Below are 19,093 nucleotides of genomic sequence, written 5' to 3'. Positions count from 1 at the left end.
ATTGCTGACAAAGTAGGGAGAGAAAGGGCTATGAATGACAGCCTGAAATTATAGCTTCCTTGATTCTGCTGCTTCTCTGGAGAATATGGATGAAAACCCAACTAGTCTGGATTAGCCTGAACTCACAGAAAGTTTTATTATCCACTGTGCCACCCAAGGCACCACTCAAGGCCCACGTAAGCCCTTGAAATACAATTTAAATGATGGGACCAGGTCTTGTGCTGGCCCCTCTGCACAAGGGGAATCCCACCCAGAAATACAGCTACAACAGTATCATTAGATCTAAGTGTCCTCCAGTGATCAGTGTAAATATTCCATAATCAAATATACAGTGATTGATAGTTCTAAAAAAGAAAAGGAGTACTTGTGGCACTTTAGAGACTAAGCATCTACTTATTAATTTGTATGTTCAGACGGAACAAATCATTCCCATTCCTGCGCATTACCATGCCAAGATGAATGTATATTAGCTGTAAGCTCCTCACAGTCAGAATTATACATTCACCAGTTAATCCCCCCACCAACCCTGTGATGTAGGCAAGTATTATTATCCCTATTACACAGATAGAAATGGCTTGTCAGTGTCAGAGCCAGCAGTGAAACTACAGAGTTCCTGGCTTCCAGATCATTCATATTGCCTGCAAAGACGTTTGTACCTGAGCGCTGTGATTTCACCTACGAGCAATCATCACTGAACATCACATCTGATAGAGCCATAGGAATAATAATAATACCTAGCTCTTATATAGCACTGTACGTAAATTTCAAAGCACTTTGCAAAGGAGATCAGTATCATTATCCCCATTTTACAGATGGGGAAACTGAGGCACAGAGCAGGGGAAGCAGACCTTCCAACAGTCCCAGGTCTTTCCTGCTTTGACCCCCAAAATTCTCCATCCCAGCTGAAGTGAACATTTCCCCCATTCAAGGCTGCTGGCGGGAATGACAGTTTGCCTTAGGACCCCAAATTAAGTGGCATCGTGACCTGGCACATAAGGTTGCAGCGCCACTCAGGTTTGGTCCAGCTGTCCCTCTGTCTCCATCTACAGAGGGGCAGATGGGCCAAACCTGAGTGGTGCTGTGTGCTGCTTTAGCCACTTGAAATTTGCGGCGGTGTGGGGAAGTGACTTGCCCAAGGTCCCCCTGCAAGTCAGTGGCAGAGCTGGAAATAAAACCCAGGTCTCTTGAGTCCCAGTCCAGTGCTCTACCCACAAAGCTGCTTTTGTGCCGTGGTTTTATGCTTTTCCTTTTTCTCCCCCTCCCTAGATGACATGGATGATCCAATGGAAATGGGGCTAAAGCATGAACTCTCTGAAGAAAATCCAAAGAAAGGAAAACGTGCCCGGAATAGAGAACAAACATAGATTCTGTAAGGACTTACCAAGATCTGCAGAATGGCAAAGAGAAGATCCAGACTTTCGTTGGGGGAAATCATGTAAATAGTTAGTGATTGTACTGGATGAATGGCTAGTACTACAATTAAGCACAGTTCGGAACATTTAGTGTGCACCGGCACGTTCTACACGGACCAACTAATGCGTAATGCAGTGCACTTTAAAAATCCCACTCCCACCCCAGCGTTTACATTACTGCTCTGTGTAGACCAGCCCTCAAACTGCACTTGGTTGCGTGTGCCAACCCTACCTGTCGGCTCACAGTGCTTGATTCAGCAATGTGTACTAATGTGCAAGTGGAAATGTTAAGCACGCATGCAGTCCCATTGGTTTCAATACGACTACCCGGGTACTTAAAGTTAGACGTGTGCTAAATACCTTGTGAAACGGGGGCTGCCACCCAGTTTCCTAAAGCAGCACTATGTGCCATCACTGTAAGTTCCTGCAAAAATATGGGATAGGGATTTTTTTAAAACTGAATGCAAGCAAAAAGTCACTTTAAATTGAAACACTATGTTTGTGACATTTCAAAGAGAAGTAGAGTAGCCCATTGTCTTGTTGGGGGTTTTATTTGGGGAGGAGGTTGGTAGTTTTGTTTTAAATAGATTTTTATTGTTGTTGTTGTTGAATTTTCTGACTTATGCAAAGTGGAGTCCACAGAACAATCCACCATCATGCATGGTGTCCTCCTGTGTCTCTGGGACGCTCCTTGAGGGACTGGTGGGAAGGGCAACTCCAGCGGCAATCTGGCATCTCCAAGTTCCTTCACCCCAAAGAGCCCATGAACCTAGTATGGAAATGGCATGAATCATGACAATCAATGAGCCATGGAGAGAGGTCAGACATTTCTGGTGATAATGCTGGATCATCCAGTGGCCTTTGACAATGCTCATGACAAGATGTTGCTGGCACATCTGCAGGACCTGGCAGGAATGAATAAAATCCCATAGCTACACAGGCCTGAAGGGGATCAGTCCTGTCACCTGTGCTGTACAAAGTCTGCATGAAGCTGCTGGGAGAAGAGATGGCATGCGGATGATATTCAGCTCTATGGTTCTTCATCAGACACAGTAGTTGCCAGGGGACCTGGATGAAAGCCAGTTCTCTAAAGCTTATGTGGGAGAAGATGGAGGTGCTGCTCATTAGCAAGGGAAAGTATTTTTGAGAGGAAGCACTGGTGCAATTTGTTACTGCTCCCATCTGCTCAGATGTGGTCAACACCCACAGTCTTGGGGTTTAGACTCCTCACTGCTCCTAGCCGTACGAATTGCATTAGTGTCCAGAAAACCTTTGCCAACTGCAGGTGGAAATGGGGGCTTGGATGTGGATCTTGCCTCATTATAGTCAAGTTGTCGTAGGGCGACGACTCACTGGTGCAGCGCCTCCTGTTGGTCGTCCTGGGAATCAGCCCTTCCAGCCAGGAGTGCCCTCTGCAGCCAGTGTCTTGCCTGCCGCTGGCCCCCGTGTCCCTCCAGGACCCCAGAGCCCTCCTCTTCCAGGTTCTGCCCCAGCAGTAACCCACAATCCGACTCTTCCCACCCAGGGGATCCCCCAACCCTCTACCCCCACCTTGCCTCAGTGGCCACTGCCAGTCACCATCTAGCCCCCGCTCCCTGGGGCAGACTGCAGTCTATGAACCACTCATCATCGGCAAGGGGGGTTGGACCAGCTGCCTCTGCCTATCTCTGGGCTGCCCCTCTGCAGCCCCAGGACCCTTTCATAGGCCTTTCACTAGGCCTTCAGCCTGGGGCTTTGCTAGGCTGGAGCTCCTCAGCTCCCTTTGCCTTTCCCCAGCACGGCTCCACCCTAGTACCCTTCTTAGCTTCCCAGGCAGCCAGGTCCTTCTCTCTCTAGGAAGCTAGAGAGAATGACTGTCTTCACTTTTGGCCCACAGCCCTCTTATAAGGGCCAGGTGGACGCTGATTAAGCTGGCCACAGAGCTGCTTTCCCAATCAGCCTGCTTTTCCCATTCACAGCCCTCTCCTGGGCTGCTTTAACCCCATCAGGGCAGGAGTGGGGTAGTCACCTCGCTACACAAGGTGTCAGTCATTACTCACAAGCCCCATATGGCCTGGACCTAAATCTCACTATCTAAAAGAGCACCTTTCCCTCTCTGACCTATGTTTATCAAGAGCACTGTAACTAACTGTCTTAAAGGTGACACTTGGGATGGCCAGAGGTAGGACCTTTAGTAGCAATTCAATACCTCAGAAATTCATTACCACCAGACAATGTATTGTTATGCCAACAGGTGCTGATCTCATACACATTAAATCATTAACGTACAGATGCTCCTTGGGTTACGCAAGACCCGACTTACGCAAATACGCACTTACGGAAAAAGTTCCATAAACCAGAAATAGGATTTTTGAGTTGTGGAAATTTTTGCGTAACGTATGTATATGTTTCCAACTTATGCAAGGCTTTCCAGAACAGAACGATTGCGTAAGTCAGGGGGCGTCTGTATAGGCACCCAGGATGAAACTCTCCGTAGAAAGAGTTAAGATTAACCATCTAGTCATTGTATCCAAGCAGCTAGTAAGGGGATTGTGTGGGTTAAAACACTCTCTTGTGGGCAATTTAACACTTTCTGAAGTTCCTTTGTATTGTAAAGCAGTTGCACAGAAGGAGGGTTGATGCCCACACTCACCTTTTGAGGCTATGTAGTGCTAGGTGAGCAGGTTTAGACATGGAGGTTCCCAGGTAAAGCCCAGAAGCTGAAGTAGGAGCAAGGAACAATGCGTTGAGCACAAAGATTCCAAAAGAAATGGAGACCCGAGACATCTGCTTCCTGGTCACAAAGCAGTGGTGTTTTAGCTGAAGTTTCTGCAGGAGGCAGTTACCCTTGTAGAGTTTGTGATCACTTGTTCAAGGGAACAGGACTTGGGAACAGGTTGTAAATAAACAAAATCCATATCACCAATTTCTTCTCCGGGGGAACCTGACCTAAAAGACCCTGAAATCTGCTACTGCTTGGGAAAAGGCCAACAATAATTAAATGTAAACTTGGCCACACATCCCGCTGTGCAGGCTTCCCACTTATTGAGAGTTATGATATCCTGAGCACATAGCCAACTGATCAGCCTTTCTCTGTTCTCTTGAGTGTGATGTTTGACTGTTCATATTTGGCAATGGTAGTGACTGGATTTAAGCTATGCAAAGCGCACTCAGCTACCAATGTGATGAGTGCTTAAATACAAAATAATTCACCATATTGTCTGATGTTTTGTTTGTTTTATACACAAAGAAAGCCAACCTTGTGCTTTCAGGCTGAATAACATTTATTATAGCCCCTGCTATTTTTTTTCTATGCAGCTTATCTTTGCAAAGGTCTGTGTTTACACTGGGGCCAAAGTTGCCTATATTGGACACTTGCTGTCTTACTTACTGTCTTCTGCAGTTCCTTCCCCAACTGCATCCAAGTTTTTAGGGCCCTTTTACTCTGCTCTGCTCCTTTTACGTGGTGTAAATGGGCCAGAGCAAGAGTGAAGATCTCACCCTTAAATTCTAAATGACATCATGTAATAAAGGGTGACCCAGGAATGTTAATAAGAGATTGCACTGACTCCCCTTAGGCTGACCACAGGTTTGAACCTGGGCCCTTCGCTGCTGAAAGCACAAACATCACTGCTTGAGCTAACGGAATAAATTCACTAGCTGTTAAACAGTATCAGATTCATAAACCTGTATTTGTGGACCAGCCCCTGGAGGGAGACAAAGGCAGTTTCTTTCCTAGGGTGAGTTACATGCTTCCTCCATCTGGTGAAGCTCATCCTGAGCATGTGGGGTCTACTGGAGTTGAAGCCCTGCATAGGGCAACATTTTTGTAACTAACTGTCACAGAGTCCCCGGGTGATGCTCTGGAACTGCTCCCCATGAAGCCAGTCAGGACTCTGGGGAAGTCTCCTTTCTGTGAGCAGCCTGTCTTCGGGACACAAAGCTCACACAGCTTCCACCTTCCTGGGTCTGACCTCGGAGCATTCAGCATCCTCTACCCCTCCGTTCGCTTCCCACAGCGAGTCCGCTCAGGCGGGGCTCCTGGGAATGCCAGAGGGTCCTGCACCCCAACTTCGCAGTCAGACGTGACTCTCAGCCAGCCAGTAAAACAGAGGTTTATTAGACGACAGGAACATAGTCTAAAACAGAGCTTGTAGGTGCAGAGAACCGGATCCCTCAGCTGGGTCCATTTTGGGGGGCAGTGAGCCAGACAACCACGTCTGCCCTTCACTCCATGTCTCCAGCCAGCCCCAAACTGAAACTCCCTCCAGCCCTTCCTCCTCTGGGCTTTGTCCCTTTCCCGGGCCAGGAGGTCACCTGATTCCTTTGTTCTCCAACCCCTTTAGCTCTCACCTCGCAGGGGGGAAGGGCCAGGCCATCAGTTGCCAGGAAACAGGGTGTTCGCCATTCTCTGTGTCCAGACCCCTGCACACACTTGCCCTCTATGGCTCTGCAATGATCATACACCCTTACCCCACCACCTAGATACTTAAGAACTGCCTAGGGGAAACTGAGGCACCTCCACACTATTCAGAGGAAACATTAAGAACAGTCCCACTTCATCACACTAACCCTGCTTGGATTGATAATAAGGTTCAAACCCAAGACCTTCAATGGTAGAAACTTCACAGCTTGAGCTAAAGGACGAAGCATAAAATTTTCAAAAATCACTGAGTGAGTTAGGAGTCTAAGCCCCAGAGACTTTCAATAAAACTTACCCTCCTAAGTACTTAAGTCACCTTTGAAAATAGGACTTAGGAGCCTAGTCACTTAGCCATTTTGAAAATTTTATATGTAATCCATTAGCTGGACACATTAGCAGACTTATAAATGTCTCATGTGGACCAGCCGCTAGAAGGAGACAAAGGACTGCAAATTCTAATTTGGATTACAGAACCACCACTCTTTTTCAGTTTTTTCACTGTGTAATAGATTTTGTGGTTGTCAATCCTACAGATGAAGTTGCAACTTTTGCCCAGTTACAAACATCTCACTCACTCAGAAATTTTTCTTTAGGCTTGGAAATTTCTATACTTGGTGTCAGCAAAAAGATTTTTGTAAAGTTACATGAAAATTCATTCAGCTGTTAGTAAACCAAGCAGATAACCACTGTTTCATCACCATTGAAGCAGGCCCTAAATCTTTCCATTGACATTGTAATCTGTTAGATAAGGCCTGAGTTTGGTCTTTCGTGGGTTTGTTTGCATGGAGTTAACTCAAATTTGGCTACACTTTAAAACTTCAAACTTCATATTGTTTGCCGCTAGAGTTCAAAATGCAGAATTTTGGGGAAAAAATAGTTCTAAGTCATTGAAAATAGGGTTCTGGCATGTATAATACAAAGTGTCACTGTTAGAAGTTGCATAATCAGCTGTAGAACTACTAAAGAATTTAGTTAGACACAATTTCAGCACTCCAGTAGATTGTCTGCAATGTATATTGTCATGGAGAAGACTTATCCACAGAGTTTGAGTGGAGCTTATAGTTGGACATCATGGAGTAGATAATGTTCAGTGTGTAGTAAATCTAGTACTTTCAACCCAATTAGAATACAAACCTTATTTACTGTTATCTCTGGATGCAAAGAAGGCCTTTGACCGGGTAGAGTGGCAATATTTGTTTTGGCTCATTTTAAAAAACAGATTTTCAAGAAACCCTTCTGTATTGACAGACAGTCATGTATAAATCACATCAAGCAGCTTTGGTTATTAATGAGGCTAACCACCCACCCACCCCCATCCCCACCCTCATTTAGATTGCACCGAGGGGCAGAGATGTCCATCTTCCTCTACTCACTTTGGCCTTTCCTTGAATTTCTATGCTTGTTGGATTAGAATATATCCATTAAAGAACAAAGGGAGTCAGGCTTGGGAAAAAGAAAAGGAGTACTTGTGGCACCTTAGAGACTAACCAATTTATTTGAGCATGAGCTTTCGTGAGCTACAGCTCACTTCATCAGATGCATACCGTGGAAACTGCAGCAGACTTTATATATACACAGAGAATATTCATCACGGTATGCATCTGATGAAGTGAGCTGTAGCTCACGAAAGCTCATGCTCAAATAAATTGGTTAGTCTCTAAGGTGCCACAAGTACTCCTTTTCTTTTTGCGAATACAGACTAACACGGCTGTTACTCTGAGGCTTGGGAAAGTTGCCCCTGTCACACTGTCTGGAGTGGCTCACAACTGTGAGTGCCTGCCTCCAGGCAGACTGTCAGAAAACAGGCAGATACCCCAAACTGGTGGTGTGTTCTATAATTAGATTTCACCTAGCCAGTGACAAATGTAAACTCCTGGATCTTATACCAGTCTTACTATCAAGTCACAGACAGTCCCCTTAGACTCTCCAGTCTATCTTGCCACCCAGACAAACTGGACTTTGTGATAAAAGGTACTTAAACCAAAATTCACACTACACCAGTCCCAAGGGACCAGTCACTTACCCCAGATCAATTGGTACTCAATCTTTACACCAAAGACAATGCTGGCAGCCGATTCTATAGTAAACTAACTAAAGGTTTATTAGCTAAGAAAAGGAAATGAGAATTACTGAGAAGTTAAAGCAGGTAAAATATATGCACAGGTAAGTCACCGTTTGTAATTCCAAATGGTGGCAATGATGTAATAAACTGCCAGTTTCCCAAAAGCCTTTTCAGGGTACCCAGATTGTCGCTGGGGATCTCCACGTTGCATCTGGTAAACTTCCCTGTAAGAGTCCAGAGATGAAAGATCTTTCCTTGAATCCACTCTTATCACTTATTGTCACAGAAAACAAGCTGACAGGGTCACTACCCACATGGACTTTTCCTTTGATGGTGATGAGTGAGAAATGCACTTAGGGTCTTTGACCACTGGTCATCACACACAGTGGCCACTTGCTTTCAAATTAGCACTTTTCAGTTAAAGTTTTTCATTTCCATTCCACAAAGCTGCTTTATCTTTTGATGGGTTATTTAGTTGCAGGAGTATATGCAATATATATGTTTTCTATTACATTATAACAGGATACATATAAGTTAAAACAGTGCACATAAAAAGTTCTAGGGCTGTCAAGCAATTAAAATTAATTGCAATTAATCGCACAATTAAAAAATCATTATTAATTGCACAATTAATCACCCTCCAATTAATCGCCCCTTTAAACAATAGATTACCATTTATTTAAATATTTTTGGATGTTTTCTACATTTTCAAATATATTGATTTCAATTACAACACAATACAAAGTGTACAGTGCTCTCTTTATATTATTTTTATTACAAATATTTGCACTGTAAAAACAAAAGAAATAGTATTTTTCAATTCACCTAATACAAATACTGTAGTGCAATCTCTTTATCATGAAAGTTGAACTTACAAATGTAGAATTATGTACAAAAAAAAACTGCATTCAAAAATAAAATAATATTAAACTTAAGAGCCTACAAGTCCACTCAGTCCTACTTGCTCAGCCAATTGCTTGAAAACAAGTTTGTTTATATTTGCAGGAGATAATGCTTCTTGTTTACGATGTCACTAGAAAGTGAGAACAGGCATTCGTGTGGCACTATTGTAGCCGGCATCACAAGATATTTATGTGTGGGGGGTGGATCTGCTCCAGTGGTTGCACAAATGCAATGCAGTGTCCCTTTGCAGTGGGAAGGTGTGTGGCTTGCAGTCTTGATTGGAAAGTTCATGGGGGAAAAGTACAGCTGCTTTGTGATTCTTTCTTTCCCTGTTCCTTTCTCCGCACTTCACTAGATGAAGGGGCTGGATTTCCTGACACTGTGTGGGCTGGCTTGGGAAGGGTAAGCATTTGCAGTGGTTTACTTCTCCCTCTCCATGCAGGCACAATCTTCTATCTTAGTATATAATTTATTTCTGTTTGGATTGCCTCCCAGTCCTGTAGGTATATGTCCACAAATTTTGGGCGCAGCAGAAACTCTAGCTGGTTCTTAAGTTCCAGTGGTAGTACAAACATTCTGGGTCCATGTTCTCATAGCTCACCAAAACCTCTCCATTCTTGGGGTGAGCAGCAACACCAAGATCTCTCTGGCATAGATTGTTGGATCCCCACCTCAGGACTGGGAAGCCACCTCCCTTTTCCAGTCAGGTACTTTCAGAACTGCTATGTTCTCTGTCTAGTTGATGGCCAGACTTAAAGAAAGACAGTGGGAACCATTAACATTGCCCCTAAAATAAATGCACCCCCCAGCCCACCCACCCAGTCACACACTTAAAGACATTACATTGTTTTATAACTATTATTTCATGCTACCTAAAATTTTAAGCAGGTACTCCTTTCTGAGGGACTGCAAAAGTTATCTGAGAAATAAGGGTAATGAAACAATTGCATTCCTGAAATGCCGAAAAGTGTCTGTATTGTGGCCTTCAACAGCAAAGTTATGTCACGTAGGAGGATTTTTTTACCCGCTTTGAAGGGAAAGGAAAAATATAATGCTGCTCTTGTGATTGGCTTGGTAGGACCTTTTGGCTGAGAAGGGTGAACCCATCCTGCATGGGAGCCAGGAGCAGCAGCCGAGGACAGCAGGAGAAGAGGGAGGACACTTGAGGACCTGCTCATTGGCACTAACAGAAGGAGCCAGAATCAATTTGTCTTTATGAGAGGAAGGGAGGAGTGGGAGGAACATTTTTGCCAGAGGCAGGAGTCAATAATGATCTGGTTACTGGAGCAGGACACTCAGTAAAGGGAACAGGAGCTTGCCCAAAGGGACCGGAAGCATATCCTGTTGCACTCCCAGGTACAAGTGGTGATGGAAAGGATTCAGTCCTGCCTGCCACAATAGCCACTGCCAATGTCTGGGAACTGGCACCTTCTCCTCATCTGCCATCTACTCCTCCTCCAGCTTCTGTTCTGATGACAGCACAAGGAGTAATGGTCTCAAGTTGCAGTGGGGGAGGTTTAGGTTGGATATTAGGAAAACCTTTTTCACTAGGAGGGTGGTGAAGCATTGGAATGGGTTCCCTAGGGAGGTGGTGGAATCTCCATCCTTTGAGGTTTTTAAGGTCAGGCTTGACAAAGCCCTGGCTGGCATGATTTAGTTGGGGATTGGTCCTGCTTTGAGCAGGGGGTTGGACTAGATGACCTCCTGAGGTCCCTTCCAACCCTGAGATTCTAGGATTCCATGATCTGCAGCCCAGGGTGCTGCTGAGATGGAGGATTCAAACCCCACCCCCAGGGACAAGACGGGGGCTGCAGGACTCCAGGCACAGCACCCTGCACTGGCACCCAAAGCCCCTCCTAGGGGAAGCTCTGTGACCATGTAGGAGGGGAAGAATGAGCCTGACTGAGACTGTGCCTGAAGGCTATCATGTGTCCCGCCCCCAAACCCCATGCAGGAGATGCCCCTGTTTGTCTGCCCTGGACTGTTTTCTGCAGCCGTTCCCCCCTTGTCTGGGGGAAAGGGAGTTCAAGGCCAAGAAAAACAAAGTCATAGTCATTATAGTTTGAATGTTCTTAGGGAGTCTAATCTGTTTTGCTTTCTTGCACAGTTGCTTTTAAAAATATGTTCAGAGTTCATAGAATATCAGGGTTGGAAGAGACCTCAGGAGGTCATCTAGTCCAATCCCCTGCTCAAAGCAGGACCAATCCCCAATTTTTACCCCAGATCCCTAAATGGCCCCCTCAAGGATTGAACTCACAACCCTAGGTTTAGCAGGCCAGTGCTCAAATCACTGAGCTATCCCTCCCCCTATTTCTACATTCACTAGTTTCAGTAAATGTTATTTTTGTTTACTTATGTGTAGACCCTTCATTCTGGCTGTGATGAAAGGGTAAATTGTTTTGTTGTTTCCCTCCCTCCAGCTTTAGGCTCCACCAGTCAGTACCTTAAGTCACATAACTCCCCTGAATAGAAAAATGAAGGTCCTTTTTGTCCCTCCCAACTTACCCCAACTCCCTCCTCCTGTCCAGTTATATGTGAATAGAACATAGTAAACTGGAGACATGTAGAAAGTGCAATGTGCATGGAAATAACAGATAACTTTATTAACTGGGGAAGAAAAAGAAAAGGGTGGATAAAGTAATAGATGTACTCACCAAGATCTGCAACAACATCTGGCAGACCAATGAGTGGCCCTCCATGTGGACACAGTCACTAATCATCACTCTGCCAAAGAAAGGCAACCTGCAATTCTGTCAGAATTACCGGACCATAAATTTAATTAGCTATCCCAGCAAAGTGATGTTGAAAGTCATATTGAACAGATTGAAACCACAAGCAGAGAATATCATCACTGAAGAACAGGCTGGCTTTCATGCTGGAAGAAGTACAACAGAACAGATTTTCAATCTTCGTGTTCTATGTGAGAAGTACTTGCAACACCAGCAGGACATCTACCCTGTCGTTGTTGACTTCAAGAAGGCATTTGACAGAGTATGGCATGAAGTTCTCTGGGCAACCATGAAGAAGTACAATGTTGGTTGAAGGTTTATTCTTACCATTAAACAACTGTATGGCAAGGCAATGGCACAATAGGACAGTGGTTTCGTACCACTGTTGGAATCCAGCAAGGTTGCCTTCTTTTGCCCACAGTGTTCAACATCTACTTGGAGCGCATAATGACTGATGCCCTAAAAGATCACATATGCACAGTCAGCACTGGGGCGGGGGGGGAGGCGAACAATCTCAAATCTTCGGTTTCCTGATGACATTGACGGCCTGGCAGGTAGCGAAGATGAACTTGCCAACCTTGTGAAATGATCGGATGAAACCTCCGCAAAATACGGTATGGAAAACCAGTGCAGAGAAAACCAAGCTGATGACAAACAAACGTGATGGGATCAGCTCACATATCACTGTAAGTGGACAAAAGCTGGAGACCGTGAAACAGTTCAAGTATTTGAGGGCAATCGTCACTGATGAAGGATCCAAGGCAGAAATTCGGGCAAGAACTGTGCAGACAACAGCAACAGTGGCAAAGCTAACGCCAATTTGGAGGAATAAGAACATCTCCCTGGAATCCAAACTGAAACTGCTGCATGCACTGGTCATCTCCATTTTTCTGTATGTATACGAGACATGGACCCTTATGGCAGAACTTGAATGGAAAATACAGGTAGTGGAGATGAGATACTTCCATAAAATCCTGGGCATCTCCTACTTTGACTGCATCACTATTGAAGAGGTCCATAACATCACCCAATGCACTGGGTCATATGAAGACCTCCTGATGACTGTGAAGAAGCACAAGCTGAAGTGGTATGGCCATGAAACAAGATCATCTGGCCTATCGAAGATCATCCTGTAAGGGACAGTACAGGGGAAGAGAAGAAGAGGTAGATGGAAGAGGAGATGGATTGACAACATGAAAGAGTGGACAGGAATGGACTTTGTGGAGACTCAAGCACTGATACACAATCGTCAATGCAGTTATGGGAGTGATGATGATGATGATGATGATGGAAGGGATGTGGTGCTTTGTTTGGGACCAGGCTGAGGTCACCCCCTGCCTCCTTGCTGTTCCAAGATGTAGGCACAAATTACATCTAGGATTTCCCTGGTCTGCTGTGATCCAGCACCAGTACGAAAGTATACCGGATCAGGCTGTCGGTAAAGGCTTTGCAAGCCAGCCCTGTCCTGTGACCACTCTGTCCTTAAGTAGCCAACTTTAGTCTCACAAACATTATGAAGCACACAGCATGCCACAATAATGTGGATGGAATTATCCATATTGGCATGCGAATGTACATGCATCACCAACAAGCCTTCAGCCATCCAAAGGCACACACCACTACCATCCTGAAACTGTAGTTTGAAGTTGATTTCACGTTTTTCAGGGCCATTGATGTCTGGGTAGGGTTTCATTAGCCAGAGCAGGTATGTGGGATCTCCCAGAGTAACCGTGGGCACAGAAACACCGTACAAAACCATGTTGTTTTGGGGAATAAAGTCCCTTCCTCCCCTTGTAAATATAGTCTCAATCTCCTCAGCACCCTTGCATCATGAACCTTTCCTGTGTATCCAAACCTCAGCATTCATGAACCTGCCTTTATGATTCATTAAGTATCAGAGAACGAGTGAATAGTAATCTTTTCAACGGACATATTCACTCACTCCTTTCGGTGGGCAAAGTATGGGGATGTGAGTGCTAGTGATGGCCCCCATGTAGTTTGGAAACCCCATTCTCTGGAACCCAGCTCTAATTTCTGGAACTTTGGTGATGGCAACCATCTACATTATGAGTAGATGAGAGCGTCCAATATGGGTCTACAGAACTGAGTGTTCTGCCACTGTAGTGTTGGGGCCAGCTCCTCATGGAGCTCCAGGAATGACTGTTTCCTCCTTCTGAAGTTCTGCAGCAACGGGTCATCATCCTAAGCAAAGGGACATCATCTCTGTGTCATGGGATGCCAGTGGATCAGTCACCATCACAGTTACCCATCTTTGATTTGTAAGGAAGGTCCAAGTTCATTCCCCCAAGGTGCTCCCCAGTTGTGTATGCACATTTGTTCTGCAAGAAAGATCAGGAGCAGAAACACATATTCAGTCACTTGCTATGTCTTCCACCAAGTTTAGCAGGAGATAGGGATCAGCAGAAACACCCACTGACAAATGTCTGAAAGTAGTGGACAGTACCAATAACACACTGCAAGGAGGTTCCTAGAGTGTCTCCTGTAATTCACAGAATGCTGGAATACCACTCCTGAAATGCTAACGCCAAACATACATACCAAAAAGTGGAAGTGTGTATATGGGTATATGTGGGTATACAGCTTGTACCCATGTCAAGCACAGCATATGTGAACACTCAGCATGAGAATGGGGTACATGTGGGCGCATAAACATGGGTAAGTACCCCAGTATGTATGCCAATGTAGACATAGCCTTTAAATCTATCTATGTTTATCTCATCACTATGCTATCTGAGCACCTATGGTGAATGCGTTCCAAGAAGTTTTTGTGAGTTGTCTGGATTATGCAAGGAGATTTGAGACACTGGTTTTTTTGTTTTTTTTTTTTAACTACAACCTCCTTCTAACACAAACTAAAAAAGTTCCACTAAGATAGTCCTAACATATGGAAATACAGAGTCCGTGCCATAACTGGATCAATTGGTTCATTAGAGAGGGTAAATCCATTCATAAAAGTTCAAAGTTCATTAGGACAAATACAAATAATGGTCTCAAGTTGCAGTGTGTGAGGTTTAGGTTGGATATTTGGAAAAACTTTTTCACTAGGAGGGTGGTGAAGCACTGGAATGCGTTACCTAGGGAGGTGGTGGAATCTCCTTCCTTTGAGGTTTTTAAGGTCAGGCTTGACAAAGCCCTGGCTGGGATGATTTAGTTGGGGATTGGTCCTGCTTTGAGCAGGGGCTTGGACTAGATGACCTCCTGAGGTCCCTTCCAACCCTGATATTCTATGATTCTATGAAATGGCTAGTGACCAAAATAAATGAAATTTTTTTTTTGTTATGGACCAAAGTAATTATCTGACCACCATCACCATAGTATCTGAGCATCTCAGAATCGTTCATGTATTTATCTTCATACACCCCTGTGAGGCAGGGCAGGGCAATTTTATAGATGTGGGAGCCAGGCCCAGAACCCAGAATTTAGGAGCCTAACTCCCATTGAAATCAATGGGCATTAAGCATCTAAATATCTTTGAATTTCTGGGCTTAAGTGACTTGCCCAAGGTCTTACAGGGAATCAGTAGTGGAGCAGAGACAGGCACCTAAGTCTCCCAAGTACTAAATAGTAACCTAGCCACTGGACCGTCATTCCTTTCCAATTTTACCCATCCTGTGTTTACAAGAGCTGGTTAGTAGTCAAGGAGAAATGTCATGAAAATGTTTTCCATTTTTTTCCTTTTTTATATTATTTTTATTGTTATCAACATTTTTTATTTCATTTTAAATGTTCTGTCTAATTCTAGTATTTACTACATTGGACTGCATGTCAGCAGATACCTTCGGTAGAAGAATGTTGAAATCACCTAGAATTTGTAGTGATTGAAGGATTATTAGATATGAGCATGTACTCTTTGGATGTGCTTAGGGTGACCAGATAGCAACTGTGAAAAAACGGGACGGGGGTGGGGGGTAATAGGCGCCTATATAAGAAAAAGCCCCCAAAAACGGGACTGTCCCTATAAAATGGGACATCTGGTCACCCTAGATGTGCTTAGCTTCTGTGTCACAAAGAATAACACAACATTTTCAAGGGATGCCATATTTGTATACGGAATAACCCGTCAACTGCTTAGGGGACATTACAACACAACCTACTTCACTGAAAGCCACTCTTGATGCAATTGTCCTAGATGATAAGCATAAGTCATGCACCTTCTGAGGTTGTGTGATACTGCTCCAAGTTTATTCATCACCTTGCCACAAAACTAGCTCTTCTGCAAAAGCTTTTATAAACAAATACATCTGGGATAATGTAAAAGCGGCAAGACTCTTTGCCTCTTTTACAGATCCAAACTAACACAGCTACCCCTCTGATCTGGGATAATGTTTGCTAAAGCATTTTGCCATTGGTCAGGCATATGTAATGCAAAATCTAGCCTTAAGTGGCTTCAAACCTGAAAACAAAATTGTACTCACTAAGGGCCAGATTGTCAGGGCTTGTCTACATAAGGAAGTTATTCTGGAATATGGTGGGTGTGGATTTAAAGTGCTATCGCTATTCCGGAATAAGAGTGCTCCCGTGAGGAACTATTCTGAAATAGTTTATTCTGCTAAGCCTTGACCCAGCGAATGAGCCTGTGGGGGTGCAAGGTGATAATATAATTTCTACCCCTACTCAAGATTCCTGTTTATACATCCAAGGATTGCATTAGCCCTTTTGGCCACAGCTTTTGGAAGCTCATGTGTAACCGATTATCTGTCATGATGCTCAAGTCTTTTTCTGAGTCACTGCTTCCCAGGATAGAGTTCCACACCTTGTAAGTATGGCCTACATTCTTTGTTCCTAGGTGTATAACTTTACATATTGAAACACAGGATATTTGCTTGTACCCAGGTTACCAAGTGATCCAAATCACTCTGTATCATTATTTATCTCTCTTCCAAACTTTGTCCTCTGCAAACTTTATCAGTGATGATTTTATATTTTCTTCAAAGTCATTGACAAAAGTGTAGGGCCAAGAACTGATCGCTGTGGAATCACACTAGAAATATATCCACCCAATGATGATTCACCATTTACAATTACATTTTACAGCGTGGGTGTGGAAGGACCAGTGAAGCAAGTCATTGGGTGGCAATTGTGGGGATAACTGTGAAGTAGCAGGGACAGTGGGAGGTGAAGGGGCTAGTGGGGAGGGTCAGTGAGAGTTGACTGGGGAATGTGGGGCCCAGTGAGGGGTGAAGGGGTGATGCTTCCCTGGGTTGTGAGGCACCTCGCTACCTTAGCATGAGAAAGCCTCATCTGTGTCTGCTGTGGATCAGCTTCCCAACCCCACCAGCCACGGCATCTAAGTACTCCCTTTTAGGCCTCACAGGCCCTGACATCAGCCTACAAGTTACAGATTGGTGCACCCCAACCCTTGAGCCCTTTGAGCTTCTCTTTGATAGTCACAGATTTGCTGCTTCCAAAGAAACAGTACATCCCAGCTTACCAGTTCCACCTCAGATCACTGCTGTGCTTACCACACAGCACTGAGGTATGTTTATAGTGAAATCAGTATAAGTTTATTTAACAAAGCATAGAGATTCAAGCAGTAGCAACCAAGTATTGGAAACAAATGATTACATATAAAATAAAATCATAACATTCATTTTAAAGACTTAATTAACTAAGACTTAATTAACAAGATACTCTTAAGTCTAACCAAGTATTGCTCACCAAAACTTCTTGCAACACTTTACAGCCAGGTTGGCTGTGACCCTCTTTTCATGAGACAAGAATGCTGTCATTTGCCTCCCAGGTTAAGGACTCCATCTGTTTCCTTGCGTCCCAAAATATACCATAGCAATCTTTTGTCTTTATTCATAACCCTGAATTAGGTGGTCAGTTAGGGATTATTTGGAAGTGGAGAGTCCATGAGGGGTAATTGGGGGGTCAGTTGGGTGTGACTGGGGGTCAGCTGGGGTGATTGGTGTGGGGGGCTAGAAAGAGGACAGGGAGAGGTAATTGTGGGGTCAGTTGGGGATGATGAAGAGTAGGGGGGGTCAGTGGAGAAGTTAAGACGTAACTGGGGATCAACTGGGGTGATGGGGAGTGGGGGGTCAATGGAGAGGTCAGCAAAGGGTAACTGGGGGGGTCAGTTGAGGTGACTGTAGAATGAAGGGCCTAACGTGGGGTTAATGACGGTTAACTGGGGGTCAGTTGGAGGTGATGGGGTGTAGGGATGTCAATGTGGAAGTTAGTGAGGGGTAACTGAGGGTCAGTACTTGGGGTAATGATAGGGTTGCCAACTGTCTAATCATACAAACCCAAACACCCCAGCCCCACCCCTTCCCCAAAGCCCTGCCCCCCTCCCTCCATCCTCCCTCCCTGCATCACTTGCTCTCCCCCACCCTCGCTCACTTTCACCAGGCTGGGGCGGGGGGGGTGGTGCTGGCTCTGGGCTAGGACCAAGGGGTTTGGAATGTGGGAGGGGGCTCCAGGCTGAGCCTGAGGCAGGGGTTTGGGGCATAGGAGGGAGTGTGGGGTGCAAGCTTTGGGAGGGAGTTTGGGTGCAAGAGGGGGTGCGGGCTCTGAGAAGGAGTTTGTGTTCGAGAGGGGGTTTGGAGTGCTGGCTCTGGGAGGGCGCTCAGGGCTGAGGCAGGGGGTTGGGGTGCAGGAGGGGGTGCAGGCTCTGGGAGGGAGTTTGGGTGCGGGAGGGGGCTCAGGGCTGGGACAGGGCGTTGGAGAGTGGAAGGGAGTGGGGGGGGTGGGCTCCAGCTGGGCGGCGCTTATCTCTGGTGGCTCCCGGTCGGTGGCGCAGCAGGGCTAAGGAGGGTGCCCTGCTTGCCCTGGCCCTGCACCACTCCCGGAAGCAGCTGGCATGTCTCTGGGGCCCCGGGGATGAGGGAATAGGGGATGCCGTGCTCTGCCCCTGCCTGCAGGCACCGACCCCACAGCTCCCATTGGCCACGGTTCCTGGCCAACGGGAGCTGAGAAGTCCGTGCTTGAGACGGGGACAGCACGTGGAGATTCCCCGCCCCTCCCCCCAGTGGCTGCAGGGACATGCCAGCCGCTTCTGGGAGAGGTGCAGGGCCAGGGTAGGCAGGGAGCCTGCCTTAGCCCCGCTGTGGCACCAGACTTTCAACGGCCTAAAATCTCCCAGTTTGTCTTCAGTAGCCTCCCGGAGATAGAGCCTGATTCCGGGAGACTCCCGGCGAAACCGGAAGGGTTGTCAACCCTGGTAGAGGGTCAGTGAGAAGTAACTGGGGGTCTGTTGGGTTGACTGGAGAAAGAAGGGGCCAGTGTGAGGTTGGAGAATGAAGGGGGTCAGTTGGGGTGATGGGGGATCCACAGGGAGGTTAGTGCGGCTGCTTTGGGGGTTAGTTGAGGAGGATGGGATGAGGGGTGCCAATGGGGGCTAGTGGGTACAATGGGGGGTCAGGTGGGGTGATGGGGAGTCAGGGGGCAGTTGGGGAGTCACGATCTGATCTGCACATGTTGGACAGTGTTCATAAACCTGTTTAATGCTCATTTGTGTAACAGGAAGTAGTTCCTACGTCCCGGAAGTGTTTCCCCAAGCACCCGGAAGTGATCTTGAATCGCGCCTGCGCAGAAAGGCGGCGGGCGGCAAATTCCGCTCCTT

General features: G+C 45.8%; 1 protein-coding gene across 1 annotated transcript in view; it reads left to right on the top strand.

Annotated features, from left to right (window-relative positions):
- Positions 1-4,589, top strand: part of LOC144278143 (cryptochrome-1-like) — a 34,659-nt gene extending 30,070 nt beyond the window's left edge. The window contains exon 11 of the mRNA XM_077839341.1: positions 1,267-4,589. Within this exon, the coding sequence (XP_077695467.1) occupies positions 1,267-1,364 (98 nt within the window). The 3' untranslated portion in view covers positions 1,365-4,589. The remainder of the gene's footprint in view (positions 1-1,266) is intronic.
- Positions 4,590-19,093: the final 14,504 nt, after the last annotated feature.

The sequence above is a fragment of the Eretmochelys imbricata genome, chromosome 21, assembly GCF_965152235.1.
Source record: "Eretmochelys imbricata isolate rEreImb1 chromosome 21, rEreImb1.hap1, whole genome shotgun sequence".
Classification (NCBI taxonomy): Eukaryota; Metazoa; Chordata; order Testudines; family Cheloniidae; genus Eretmochelys; species Eretmochelys imbricata.
Note: the sequence above shows the minus strand (reverse complement) of the source record. Positions and strands in the feature narration are given on the sequence as shown.